We start from the raw sequence: 14,784 nt of genomic DNA, 5'->3' as shown, positions 1-14,784 counted from the left end.
ACAGGCTCTGTTTCTCATCTGTAAAATGGGTTTGATGGTCACCACTCCCCCATTAGGATAATTAATGGCTATAAAGCACTTTGGATCCTGAACTAAGAATAAATCCATCAGCAGTGCCAACGTGACAAGTGGGCATCCAAGACAGTCTCTCCCTTGGGACCTGGTCCCTGCGCAGGCTCCTGAGTCTGCTCTGGGTATCTGTGCACCCTGCAGCCCCCACTCTCCTTGGGCTCCCCAGGCAGGTCACCAGCCCCCATCAGTGGGGAGGCATTTCCAGAAGGCCAATGTTTGCTGCAGCTCCTCTTCCTCCTCAGCAGCCCTTCAGATGCAGCCTAAGTCTGTTACACCCTGGTGATAACAGTGGCTTAGGCCATATAATCCCTCCTTTACTTGACTTTGGGTTATTTTGAGCAGGAGATTAGAGGAGATTATCTGCATCACCTGAGATGCTGCACTTTCTATCTCTAACCCCTTCTCTCCACCCCCAGGGCTCACCCAGATCCAGGCAACAGAACCTCCTTCCCTTGTCCTCCACCACACTTTAGTCTTGGGGCACCTACCTGGGCACTGCCATGTGGTGGCCCATCATCAGTTTCATTCCCTGGACCCAGCTTCTCACCTGGCCACCAATGTATCCTGCACACCTACCTCCTAAACCAAGGCCAGGCATGCTCAGCAGGAGGGGAGAGAGACAGAAGGGCATCCCAGCACACTGCAGCACTAATTGGCATTAGCTGTTCAGTAGGCTTCTCCTTGAGAAGGAGGTGGTGGCAGAGAGGATAAAGGAAGTCTTCCTTTGGGCACTGGGGCTTGTGGCAGAGTGTGCTGGGTTCAGCGGCAGCCGCTTGTCTCCATAGCCAGAGGATGGAGAAAGATTGCCCGTTTAGAGCATCCCACATTATGTTAGAAAAAAGTAATCACAGTAACGCAGGAAAAGCACTGAAAAGTGTCTGTGTTTCATGCCCAAGGAGGAATTCCCATCATCTGGCACTACCCAGCCATAAGCATTACCCAGACTTGGGCAGGGAGCTCCTTTACATGTCCTGCAGACCACGTGCTGCTCTCCAGCCCTCTTGAGCTCAGGTTCAGCAAAGCAGTTAAGCACTGGTTTGAATTCCTCCCAAAGCCTTGCTGAAATCAGCAGCTTTGTTGAATCAAGGTCTGAATAGGCAGAGTGACAGTGACCAGGAAAGTTCATTCTCCTTCCTATCTGAGGGAAGGATGCGGGTTGGGAAGCACCTACCAAACAGCAATAGCTCCCCTGGGAAGCAAACACCCCCATATGGCATCCCACCAGCACACGTGTGACCTGTGCACACGTTCACAGCGCGCTCGCACCTTCATGATCTGTTTTCCCTCATTTCAGCCCGGAATCCATCTGCCACCCTGGAAATTAATAGCAATCATTAAACAAAAAAGGGCTGGCAAAAAGAAAAAAAAAAAAAAAAAAAGAGCCTGAGGTGAAAAGCAGCTATTTCTGCCAGGAAAAAAATTAAAACTATTTAGACATACAGCAAGTCGTTTATTACCGTGAAGTCCTGCCTCCACCTGGGGTTTAAATCTCATTACAGTTTGTCCAAAACAGATGTTACCCTTTCAGCAGAAGATTATTAACGATAAACTCCATTCCCCCAGAGAGGGTGGGTCTTCTGGGCTCGCTTGCTTTTTCGACTTGGGTAACCTCCATAGGAAATGCTTATGAAAAGGACAGGCGGTCCAAATCCTGGCATAGCTCCTGCTTCTACTGTCTTGGGGTCCACAGTTTTTCTCCACCTCTTCTGGAGGTGTCTGGGCAAGCAGGGAAACGCAGCAGCCCTAAGAGTGACCACAGACCTAGGAAGGTGACCATAGGAAGGGCTTTTCCATGCTGCAAGCCCACACTAACACATCAATAGCTCCTGCTGCTGCTTTTCCACCAGAAGTTGAAGAGCTTTCCCATAGCCAACACTAATGGACCGATAGCTCCTGCTGCTGCTTTTCCACCAGCAGTTTGGCATTAGCCACATATCAATACAAAACCAGTTTCTCATGGATAGAACCTGACATGTACAGGACCCATTTTTCCAAGCTTCTCTGCTTCTACCCACGCATTTTTTGGACAGAAGGCAGTTTGGTTGGGCTTTAGGCTTGCTGCACCATAGAGAAGACCCAACAGTCCCTCATACCAGTGGCTGAGCATCCTCTATGGACAAAGATGAGCCCTGCTTATTCCCAGCATATATCAGTGGGAAATCAGCTATCCCTGAGAGAAACAGCCTGGCACACAGTTTAACCAGCCAAGCCCACAGTGAAGCCGTATCTTTGCTCTGTTTAGGTTTAACATAATAAAGATACCTGCTCAGGAATCTAGAAGCCACATTAACCATGCTGCAAACACAATCAAATAAGACAGTAACACCAGCTCCACACAACTACAGCCATCTGGCTGCTCAGCCATCTCCTAACCGTTTCAGGTAGGAGGAAGCACATCCTCAGCCCTCTCCAGAGAGCCTACTAAATCGATGTTCTCACGATGCCTCTCAGAGCATCCCTGGGAAGCCAGCAAGTACCAGCTATTTTGGGTCTGTTGATGGTGAAACTGGCATCTCAGAAAACACTTTTTTCTATCAGCACAGTGTTTTTCCACACCCCAAGGGAAGCAGCAAGGGCTCTATTCCTGGCCATGTCTGTCTGTGAGTAGTCATTGCTGGAGAAGCCATTCTCTCACCACAGCACATCTCAGGACTTCAGGTTTTATGTGCCATAACTAAACTCTTCATGGAGCCCTGAGACCCCCAAGGGGAGCCCCAAGAAAGCAATGCACCCACCTCCTTACAGGCAAAGGGTATCCTTGGGATGAGTCCATCATGTCCACGTGTGTTATGTCAAAGGCATGGCAGAACAAGTGCAGAGGCCACGCTGGTGGGAGGCTGTGAGTTTATGGCTGAAATCAAGCTCTTAAACAGCAGCTGAGGTGAATAAACACCCATAACCACCTTATGGGCTCTGCCAGAGGGTACAGTCACTGCTACCTCTGATCCCTGCACAACCACACGTGCTAGTCTGCATCCACCCTTCATCCTCTCAACCTCATCCCAGACTCATCTTGAGCACAGACCTGTGACATCCAGGTCCACCAAGCCACCACCCACCAGGCTGGGACCACGGTCCCACATCCCTCAGCTCCCCCTAGCACTGCAGGGACCTGGAGGGTGCAGTGGGGCTGAACACCGTTCCTTCATGGGGACCAACAAGCTAAGGTGCTTATGGCATAGGTATTTGTTTGTAGCATGGGTTTTAACACATTTTAACAGGAAGGGCAAGTACGTATTTCTGCTGCTGAAACAAACAGCCTCTGAAAAGTATTTTCCTGCAGAAACACAGCATATGTTTTGGATAAGATGTCAGGGCATAAGCAGGGTTGTCAGTGTTGCACAGGACCTGTCTTGACCTAAGGAAGGAGAAGGTCTCTCCTCCAAGAGCCAACAAACCCGAGCTCCTGCAGCAGAGCTGTGTGCAGGAGCAGGGCAGTGCTGGGTAGGCTGTGCATGGAAGGTGGTCATGCCTGCTTTCCTCTGCAATGCTGTTATCCTGAATAAACATTAGATAGGTTTTGGAGAGCTGCCCAGATGATCATTAACCTTCTCCTGGCCCATGACAAGAAACCAGCCTGCAGCACTGAGCTAAAATTAGGCCTGGAGGGCACTGGGGCTTGCCAGATATCACGATATCTGGGCAGAAGCCCCCTTCAGAAAGTGTGCAGCCAATGGGTTCAGCCTTAAGCCGGGCTCCTCAGCCCCAGAGGACATTAAAATCAGAATAATTTCTGTTGGAAGAGACATCTGGAAGTCTTCTCCAACCAGAGAGCAGGGCCAACTTCAAAGACAAGCAAGTCAGAAAGGTGTTTGCTTATAGCACAGCCATGGCGATCCCTGTGTGCAGGACACTTGCTGATGAAGAGATGAATCCCTTTTTGCCTACCCAGAGATCGCAGCCAACCATTGCCATGAAACCTTACATGTGCTGCATATTTTCCTGTCCCTCTCCTAAACACTCAGCAGTACGATCCACGCACTGTGACTGAGGTAGGCACTGGCCAGAGTCTTTCTGGTTTGAGATCCCTTCACAGGAGAAGAGTGGGACAGGGGGAAAAGTCCTGAGAATACAACCATTAAAGAATCAGAGGGAACAAAACACTTGGTTAGCTCTGTTAGGAACGACCATGAGAAGCATTTTGTGAATCCATGACCAGATTTCACCCTGTATAAAAGTGACGTTTCCTGTCTGGGATGCAAAGGGTTATGTGGGCCTCCTGCAAACAGAAATTAATGGATGAAAGCAGTAAAACCCTCTTCCAAACAGCAGCAAAGATCTGAGCTGGGATGACAATACAGCAGAGACAAGGCACGGTTCAGACTGTCAGTGCTGAGGAACACCGGTGGCTTTGCTGCCCAGCGTGGGGCTGGCTCCCTCCTTTGTATCCGTGCTGGAAAGCCATGCTTTGATCTTCAGCACTATTTGCAGGGGTAAAACAGGAGTCCTGCTCGCACACCAGACCTCTGCTTTCCCCCAGCCAAACATCAGCGTAACCATCCCATAATGGAGCTGTGATTCAGGCTGATTATTTCTAAGGAAGAACCCCATCAAGTAAATACTAGAGAGGCTTTCTCCCCTGGAAACACACTTTTCTTATTACTCCTGTTGTACCTAATCAGAGCTCTCAGCTCTCCACATCCCCTAAAACCTTTTTCCTCTTCACCTCCCTCTAACTCTGCCCCTTTAATTGCGCTCCTTGGCTCTATAAGGGCTCCACTGCTCTGTCACAGGCTGGAGCTGACATTTCATATCTACCCATGCTGATATTTCAGGGGCCTGGTTTAACGCACAGGTAACCCAGCTGGGCTTAAGGCATTCACCAGGAAGCTCATTTATGCATTTACTCAAACTCAGCAGAGAATTTTGCTCAGTGGTCCACAGCAGTGTGTGATAGGGTTGTCATCTCGGTGGACCCTGGGAGCTAAGCAGCATGAGATGGAGGTAAATGACTTCGGACTGCAGCTGGGTGAAAAGCAGAATGCCTGTATCTCCTGAAATCCCAAGAGCTAACCTGTCTTGGAAACATGGCCATTTTAACACAGAGCTTGATTTGCCACAGAGCAAACAGGTCCTTAAAAACCTCTTGTGCAAACAGGTTTGTTTTGGCTAATCCCAGGTTGCAGCGCTGGCCTCAGCCTGGCTGGTGGAGGCACCAGTGGCTTTGAACCAGGGCTCCCATCAAGCACCCACAAGTTCGCAGCTAAACTGGCCCAAATCTCAACTTCCAAGAGAGACTGTTGTTTTTCAGACAAAGGTTTGATTTTGCAGAAAGTGCATTTTGCACCGGAAAACCATTTTACTGGAAAATCCCCCATGCAACCAGCTGCACAGTAAGCTGTCTCCTATGAGAATCCATGTCAAGCAGCAGCAAGGGCTGGCTGTTTGAAGGGAAGGCAAGGCTCCTGGGCCTGTGGCTGGAGGCCCCAGATGAGGCTGATCAGGGTCATTAGTGGCTTCATGGCCTGACAACCAGATACGTTTCTGGCGTTCATTTGGCCATTGGTCATACTGTCCCATGCCTCCTGCAAAGAGACTGCAAAATGATCCAGCAGCCAGAGTCTGAACACCGAAAAGCCATCAGTGTCTTGATCTCTGTTGACGTGTGTTCCCCTTGGTAGGAACAAACCAGGAGAGAAGCATTGGCCCTAGCACCATATAGAGCCCAGGAGTGTTGGTACACTAGTAATAGTAAGAGTAATAGAGACTAAGTACCTAACTTCTGCTTGTTTCTCCCAGCCCATCCCAGAAAAGTGATCTCTTTCCCATCCGTCCCACCTGGCTACTTATCACCTATTCTGTATCCTCCCAAGGTCTCAGGAAATGCAGTGCTGTGCACTTCTCTCTCAGACCCCCTTTTACCTCTCTGCTTCACTCCTTCTTCGTCTCTCTCAAAACCTCAGTGGAAAATACATCTCTTCTCCCTTGCCTATATTTCTTAAAGAATAAATAATAGCAGGAGAGAGTAGAATTTGCCGGAGAACTCTATTATCTAATGTGGGAATAAGGTTGGGGTGCCCAAAATGCTGCCTAAACCGTGTCTGCAGAGGCAGTATTAGTACCAGGACCTCTGGATATAAAATGAACACAAGTTTTACAGGCCCCAGTATCTTTATTATTCTGCGTGGTTGTGATTCTGACCAACATCACCCGGCAGGATGCATGTAGTGAACACCAGGAATACGAATGAGCAGAAAAGCTTGCCTGAAAGCCTCCTTTCCTCACCTGACATGCACAGGATGGATGTCAAGTCATTTAGGAGAGGCTTCATCACTAGCAAATGTTTTCTCTGCCATCTTGGAGCTGCCTCCTTGGTTTATTTTATGAATAATGAAGAGCCAGGGTTCATTTCAAAACTGGGTGCCTTTAGATGCATTTTTCCATCCCCACCACTTTGGGTGACTAAACACTTGTCGGTTGTAATGTATTGTTCCCGTTTTGCTATGGCACTCTTTGTAGTGGGGCTCCTTTGTTCAGTGACTAAATGGCTGTGAAAGAGGGTCTAAGAAACAGAAACACGGTGAACTGGAGATGGAGCAGCTAGGGGCAATGAAGTTACGTTGGAGCACTGTCATGTGGATGCACGCATATGCACGTGCACGCGTGTTAATCCAGCTCCTTGCCTTCACTCGGTAAATGTAACCCACAGTTTGAAATAACCCATTCAGTAGAATAACAGAGTCAGGAATTGAGTGCTAGCACACTCTCCCCCTGCTTTCCCAGCCCCCATGGCTGCTTTGTTTGCTTCCCTGCAGCTGCTGCTCTGGTTTCATTTACTCAGATGCCATTAGTCAGGAGAGGGAAGCAAAAACTTCCCAGCCGGTCCACACTGGTTTGTGGGGCCCCTGCATCCAACCAGCATGAGGTCACTGCTGCTCACCCAGTTCAGGCTGCAGCCTTGTGGACATCGTCTTTGCTGCTGGGTTGTGATGGGGACAAGAGCTGGAGAAGCAGGGATGGGTAGGAGGGGAGGACATAACCAATAAGGGGTGAGGATTAGTAGGGCAAAACACAGAAACTGCAGTATCAGTTGAAGATATCTCTGATTGAGATTAAATCTATCATTTCAAATCATTGCTATTGTTATTCCACGCCGTCTTCATTCCTCTCATTTGTTTCCTTCTCAATCAGTGAAAAGGAACCCCACATCTTCACCTTCCTCATTGTTTTGCACATTAGAGTTGTAGGTGGTTTGTTCCCTACAGGCAGATCTGTGGTGTCAGAGGACTGGGAAAAAAGTGGTTTGGAGCTGGGTTACCAGGAGGATAATATAAGGACAACTGGGCAAAGACAAACCAGTCAGGCAGGAGGGTTAAAACACAAGCTGTTCTTACTGATTTTTATCCAGTCTGTGGGGAAGAGGCAGAGCGGTCTCTTCCCTGTTCTCCAAAGCCACGTCTTGGCTACAGGAGGTCAGGGACAGCAAAGGCTCCTTGGCCAACCAGCTGCTCTGTTTCACAGAATCATAGAAAAGCTTGGGTGGGAAGGGACCTTTAAAGCTCATCCAGTTCCAACCCCCTGCCATGGGCAGGGACACCTTCCACTAGAGCAGGTTCCTCCAAGCCCCATCCAACCTGGCCTTGAACACTGCCAGGGATGGGGCAGCCACAGCTTCTCTGGGCACCCTGCGCCAGCGCCTCAGCACCATCACAGGGAAGAACTTCTGCCTAAGAGCTCATCTCAATCTCCCCTCTGTCAGGTTAAAGCCATTCCCCTTTGTCCTGTCCCTGCAGGCGCTTGTAAAAGTCCCTCTCCAGATTTCTTGTAGGCTCCATTTAGGTATTGGAAGACTGATCTCCACAGAGCCTTCTCTTCTCCAGGTTGAACAAGCCCAACTTTTAACCTGCAAGAATCAAGCCCGTGATTTCAGAAGCAGAAAAGAACAGAAAAACGAGATTAGAGGCAAGGCAAAAGGTAGAAAAAGGAAGAAGGAGAAACCTCCTGGATGTCTGTTATCTGCTGTTAGAGGGAGATGAGCTGGGAATGAATGCAAGTACCCCTGCTCCTGTCCTGCCTTGTGGGATGCTTGGAGCTTGGCTGATGTTGCAGCACACACACACAGGCACACACCCCCATGCATCAACGCTGGCATGATGCTTGGAAGGAAGCTTCCAAAAGCCAACAAGACGAGCAATTATGCCTTCAGAAAGCAACAAGACCCACTTCTCCACTCCCCAGTCATGTCCTGGCAATCTAATAAAAAGGGAGATTAGCCCCTCTTTCCTCTCTTACATCTCCTTAATGCTGTCATTCTATTCACACTTTGCAAAGCAAATAAACCAGCAAATTGCCTGCTTTAATGAGCTGAAATTAAACTCAGGCTGCTGATAAAATGCCTTTTCTCCTTTCTGTTGTTGGGAAGGACTCATCTGATAGGCAATGTGCAGGGAAGAAGAGAAAACACACAGCAGGAGCCTTACTTAACATGTTTGAGTCATTTACCATTGCTCTTCTTCATCCCCGACATCTCCAGTTAGATGAGGGAGGCACATGGGTGAGGGGATGGCTATGAGGGATCAGCCTGAAAAGGTCCGTGGAGGGTCTGTTTCTGTTCTTTACTCATGGGATGGTCCCACTCCACTAGCTAATGCCCTCTGACACAGGCTGCAGCCCACAGCCTCCCCAGGGAGGAACGACAAGAACCTTCCTCTGCAAGAAAAAGGCTGGGTTTGTCTCTGCAGAGCAATTCCAAACACGAGCTTGCCCAGAGAGGATGATTGGGTCAAAATGGGACTTCGAGCAGACAGAATAAGTGCTTGCTAAAGAGCATACACTAAGATGCATCACTCCCTGCTGCTTGTGCTGTCTCAATTTGGCAGGGCTTCCTCTGGCTGCAGGAGGTCTCTGTAATGCAGAAGCCCATGGGGAGGACACAGATATGCTCACACCAAGGGCAAGCACTGCAGGGCAGCAGGCAAGGAAAGACCCTCTGTGCCATCCCAAAGGAACAACTCAGGCAAGCCATTGCTTATGGCTCTGGAGGCCAGAACTACCCTTCTCCCACACCCTTAGGGCAATGGGCACCGCTACAGGAGGCAATCTGAGGAGCTGGAGATGGGTCTCTGTGGCAGAGGACAGCGGGCACATCTAGAGCCCAGCTTGTAGGTGGAGGGAGAGCAATGCATGTGCTGGGACTTTCACCCCATCAGGAGGAGGCCGGGGCACTGTCCTTCAGTCTCCCACAGCCCTATGAAGTGCTATCATTATCTCATGGTTCCGGAGAAGAGACGGGAGCACAGAGAGGTTAATTGAGTTGGCCAGTGCCAGGAGGGATTTAGCAGCAGACGTCTTTCAGCCTGGCACTGCAGCCTGCCTCTCCATCAGCTGGGGAGGGGACAAGGGGGGACGCTCACACACAGTGCCCCAGGGAACACAGTCCCTTTTCCCTTCCTCACTGCCTCCAAGGACTCAGCTGTGCCAAAATGGGCTGACACATCCTGGCAAAGCATCCCAGGGCAGGGACAGCCACATCCTTGCAATGTATGTGTAGCCCGTACTGTTCCCCAAAATATACCAGCATCACTGTGGTGATATAAGGGCCTCAGCTGGAATAGGAATGTAAAACATGCTAAGGTCCAGGTTTCTACCCTCAGGAAGAAGGAGATGTGACATTCAGCTGCCTCACCCTCAGCATCTTTCTACCCAAGCCCCATTTCATAGAATCATAGAATAGTTAGGTTTGGAAAGGACCCTAAGATCATCCAGTTCCAATCCCCCTGCCATGGGCAGGGACACCTCACACTAAACCATGTCACCCATTTCTAGTTAACTTTGAAAGCCTGATTTTGTTGAGGTTTCTGCTAAACCTAGGTGGGACAGGACAGCACCAGGCATTGGAGAGGCAGAGAGAGACCGGCAAGTACCCAGGCAGGACCCCACAGAAACATCACCTTAGGGCAAGTATATCTCACCCCCACGTGACTGCACAACTGCCATAGACAGTACAGGGTGCAAGAAGGGTGTATGTACCACACAGCCTGCCCTCCATGGGACTCTGAGTGTCAGGCTGTTGTTTTCCCCACAGCCTCACCTCTGTCTGCTGTAGAGGACAAGGTGGCTGGAGAGCGTCATGGGCAGAGAGCTGACGCGAGAGCAGGTTTTGTTATTCATGCAATGGAAACCCGGCTGTGCAACCAGGGAATAGAGTCATTGTTCACAGTCCAGAAAGAACAAATAAACTGTTCTACTGCTGATTATTACTGGCCTGTTTGCCGAAGTAAACTGTGAATGGTTAACAGGGATCTCTGCAGTGGAACATGCTCTGATTCCATGTGTGCATCGCTGGTGGGAAAGAACCTGGTTTCTTGGGGACAAAGGAGAGGGTACACCATCTGCATCTAAATGCTCCTTTGACAATCAGCTTGATGGGGTTTTCAGGTGTGCAGCACCCAGCACAGTCCCTTCACTGCCTGGGTCCTGGGAATTAGTTTGGAAACCAGTTTCTGGTTTTATGCTATTTTTCAGATCCAATGAAAGATCAGTTTAGATACAGGATGTGCCCCTGTCTCCTTCATGGATGCACAAGAAACCTCCAGTTCCTACCAACTGTGTTTTCAAGGAGTGCTGGTGGTGTCTTCCCTGCCTCCTACAGTCTGCCTTGGGACAAGGGAGGCAACCAGAGCTCCTGCTCCCTACAGAAGTCCCAGGAAGGATTTCTCTAGATAGGCCATGATGGTTTTCTCCCCATTTGTGGGCAGCTCCATCTCTGCCACAACACCTCATTAACGTGTTTTGCAGTCAGAGTGCCCTGAAACTACTGCCCAGGTCCCCAGAAACAGGACAAGCACTTGATTCTGGGCTTCATCCCAGATGCCACACAGCAATGCAGTCAGAGACACGCAGTATCCTCATCCAGCATCCCCCTCTGTGGGCAGTGCTGTTGTGCACACCAGAACGCGAGACAGTCAGGATTCCCCTCAGCAAAACACTGCAGCATCAAATCTACATCAGAGCGAGTTGTCTAGACTTCATCCTCTCTCAGCCAAGAGGAACAGACACTTCTGGGGCATCACTCCTCTCCTCCTAAGGTAGACACCTAAATAGGTCGGATGAACAGCACCCTGGATGTGTGTTGGTCTCTCAACTGCCTATAACGTGATGCTGGATAACGTGAGAGGATGACCTCTGCGGTCAGCGACCACCTTCCCTTGTGCTGGTGGCAGCACCCAAATAAACCAAAGGCTCCTTGAAAGGTGGCAGGCAGAGTTGGAAGGCAAATGCCTAGCATTCAGAGGGTAGTTTTCAACACCTCTAAACTCTGTCTTTCCTTTGTGTTCAAGTTGTGCTTGTGTTTTGTTTTGAGCAGGTGAGCTGAGGGACTGAGCGGGGACAGCCAGACCCATGGAGCACATGGAGATGGGGACCAGCATCGCGATGAGCAGCAAAAGGAAAACAAGGAGATGTAGTATAAGAAGTGAGAGGAAGGCTTGTCTCTGAGCCAGAGGGACTCCTGCACACGGGCACCTAACTTCATGACTCCCTCTCCGAGATACCAGAGACCTGGTGATGTGGGACCAGCCTCAGCCATCCAGGCTTTGGTAGCAGCCCCTGGCTGGTGGCTGCCAAGTGCGGTGGGCACCAAGATCCACTTTGTCCACAGACACTTTCCCCCCGTCTCCATGCCATGAGGAGAAGGGAGAGGCAAGCGGAGCTGCAGACAAAGCACTAGCCCACGTCTTCCCAGCCCTTGTCCCACTCCCCGCTTCCAGCAGACCAGGAACCCCTTCTCTGCGCTGTCCTTCCAGATGGCAGGTCGCCGGTGGGCTGCGACGTCAGCCCTCTGCGTGTGCGTGGCAGCCGTGTCCCTCCTGCACACCGGCGGGGTGCGGGCAGACTGCTGGCTCATCGAGGGGGACAAGGGCTTCGTGTGGTTGGCTATCTGCAGCCAAAACCAGCCCCCCTATGAGTCCATCCCCCAGCAGATCAACAGCACCATCGTGGACTTGCGGCTCAACGACAACAAGATCAAGAGCGTGCAGTACGCTTCGCTCAGCCGCTTCGGCAACCTGACATACCTCAACCTGACAAAGAACGAGATCTCCTACATCGAGGATGGTGCCTTTTCAGGACAGTTCAACCTCCAGGTGCTGCAGCTGGGTTACAACCGACTGAGGAACCTCACCGAGGGCATCCTCCGGGGCCTGGGGAAGCTGGAGTACCTCTATCTCCAGGCCAACCTCATCGAGTCCATCACCCCCAATGCCTTCTGGGAGTGCCCCAACATAATGAACATTGACCTGTCCATGAACAGGATCCAGAGACTCGACAGCAACACTTTTCGGGGCCTAAACAAGCTCTCTGTCTGTGAACTCTACAGCAACCCCTTCTACTGCTCCTGCGAGCTCCTCGGCTTCCTGCAATGGCTGGAAGCATTCACCAACATGACACGCACCTATGACCGGATGCAGTGCGACTCCCCACCCGACTACACGGGCTACTACTTGTTAGGCCAAGGCCGGACCAGCTACCGCAATGCTCTGAGCATGCTCTCTTCCCTTTGCACTGGTGGCTCCTACACTGTGATCCCTCGTTTTATCCCTCCCAGGTACCAGGTGACCACGGTGCCCTCTGAAATCCCTTGCTCCGAGGAGGAGTGCTCCTCCGGCGATGGCACAACGCCGCAGTTCTCCCTCTTCACGCCCATCGGCGAGACGGAGGTGCGCCCCAACATCCAGGTGAAGCACCTCAACCACAACTCGGCCGTGCTCACCGTCCAGATCCCCTACCCGTTCAGCAAGATGTACATCCTCTCCCAGTTTGAAAACGGCTTCTCCTCCATGATCACCAAGCTCAGGAAGAAGGAGGAGAACATCACCGTGAGCAACCTAGTAGCACAAAGGGATTACACCTACTGTGTAGTCTCCGTCCACCAATACTCCAAGTACAACCACACCTGCGTCACCATCACACCCACCAGACCCAACCGCAAGGAGCCAGTGCCCACCCCTTCCACTGCCACTCATTACATCATGACAATCCTGGGCTGTCTCTTTGGCATGGTCATTGTCCTGGGCGTTGTGTATTACTGTCTGCGGAAGAGGCGCCAGCAAGAGGAGAAGCACAAAAAGGCTGCCGGCAGCATGAAGAAGACCATCATTGAGCTGAAATATGGGCCAGAAATGGAGACCACCAGCATCACCCAGCTGTCCCAGGGACAGATGCTGGGAGGGGAGACGGTGACCCGCATCCCCTACCTGCCTTCTGCTGGTGAGGTGGAGCAGTACAAGCTGATTGACAGCAGCGAGACCCCCAAGGCCACCAAGGGCAACTACATGGAGGTGAGGACGGGTGAGCAGCCTGAGAGGAGAGACTGCGAGCTGTCCCTGCCACCGGACACCCAGAGCTCTGTGGCCGAGATCTCCACCATAGCCAAGGAGGTGGACAAGGTGAACCAGATCATCAACAACTGCATCGATGCCTTGAAATCCGAGTCCACCTCCTTCCAAGGGGTTAAATCGGGGGCAGTCTCCACGGTGGAGCCTCAGCTGGTGCTCTTATCAGAGCAGATCCCCAGCAAGCACGGATTCCTTTCCCCTGTCTACAAGGAAAGCTACAACCACCCTCTCCAGAGACACCACAGCATGGAGGCGGCCCCCAAGCGCTCCAGCACCTCTTCCAGTGGCTCCATACGGAGCCCCAGGTCCTACCGCTCCGAGGGATCGGGCCACAAATCAGAAGCCAAATACATCGAGAAGACGTCCCCCACCACTGACACCATCCTCACTGTGACACCGGCCGCGGCCATCCTGCGGGCAGAAGCGGAGAAGATCCGTCAGTACAGCGAACACCGGCACTCGTACCCCAGCTCGCACCAAGGGGAGCAGCACGACAGCATGGTGGGGCGAAAGCCCTCCATCCTGGAGCCTCTGACCCGTCCTCGCCCCAGAGACCTGGCCTATTCCCAGCTCTCTCCTCAGTATCACAACCTGAGCTACACCTCCAGCCCAGAGTACACCTGCAAACCATCGCACAGCATCTGGGAGCGCTTCAAACTCAACCGCAAGCGGCACAAAGACGAGGAGGAGTATATGGCAGCCGGCCATGCCCTACGCAAAAAGGTCCAGTTTGCCAAAGACGAGGATCTTCACGACATCTTAGACTACTGGAAGGGCGTCTCTGCCCAGCAAAAGTCTTGAGTCCTCACACAACTCGTGACTTAACACACTAACTGGACCAAAAGAAATCCGCAGCAGCTATTTTTATTGAGACTGTCTTTGGAAACAAAATAAAATTGAAAAAAAAAAATAAAAATCAATAAAAATAAAAGAGAGAACAAATTATGGAAAAAAAAATCTATAAATATTCTATATAATATATAAAGCGAGATGTTAAAACGGCCTCACGTTGGTGAGACACGCACCAAATCGGAACACAAACTTTACAAAAGAAACAAACTGTGGAGAGGAAAAAAAAAACAAAAACAAAAACAAAGTTTTGTTTCATTTCGATTTTTTAAAAAAAAACAGAAAGAAAAAAAAAATAAAAAAATTGAATATAAAAATCAAGAGAAGGAGCGGGCAGAGAGCTGAGGTCTGGCGTTCCCCAATACCGCATTGCATGAGCCCCTATTCCGTGATTTCGTGGATTCTTTGTGAACAGTTTGTGTTCTTCCTTCCTTCCTTCCCTTCCGAAATCAACAGCAACAAAAACAGCAGCCAAAGCCTAAAAGAGACCAGAAGGAGAATCCATCCTTTGGGCTGTTTTTGCAAACGG

General features: G+C 50.7%; 1 protein-coding gene across 3 annotated transcripts in view; it reads left to right on the top strand.

Moving 5' to 3' along the window:
• The window catches only part of ELFN1 (extracellular leucine rich repeat and fibronectin type III domain containing 1), a 105,305-nt gene extending 90,983 nt beyond the window's left edge, over window positions 1-14,322 (top strand). For all 3 annotated transcript variants that reach the window (XM_057416956.1, XM_057416957.1, XM_057416959.1), the window contains exon 4: window positions 11,378-14,322. In XM_057416956.1, the coding sequence (XP_057272939.1) occupies window positions 11,817-14,207 (2,391 nt within the window). In that variant the 5' untranslated portion in view covers window positions 11,378-11,816 and the 3' untranslated portion in view covers window positions 14,208-14,322. The remainder of the gene's footprint in view (window positions 1-11,377) is intronic.
• Window positions 14,323-14,784: the final 462 nt, after the last annotated feature.

The sequence above is a fragment of the Pezoporus wallicus genome, unplaced genomic scaffold, assembly GCF_028554395.1.
Source record: "Pezoporus wallicus isolate ANWC-B61680 ecotype Strahan unplaced genomic scaffold, APGP_CSIRO_Pwel_v1 scaffold_7392, whole genome shotgun sequence".
Taxonomy (NCBI): Eukaryota; Metazoa; Chordata; class Aves; order Psittaciformes; family Psittacidae; genus Pezoporus; species Pezoporus wallicus.
Note: the sequence above shows the minus strand (reverse complement) of the source record. Positions and strands in the feature narration are given on the sequence as shown.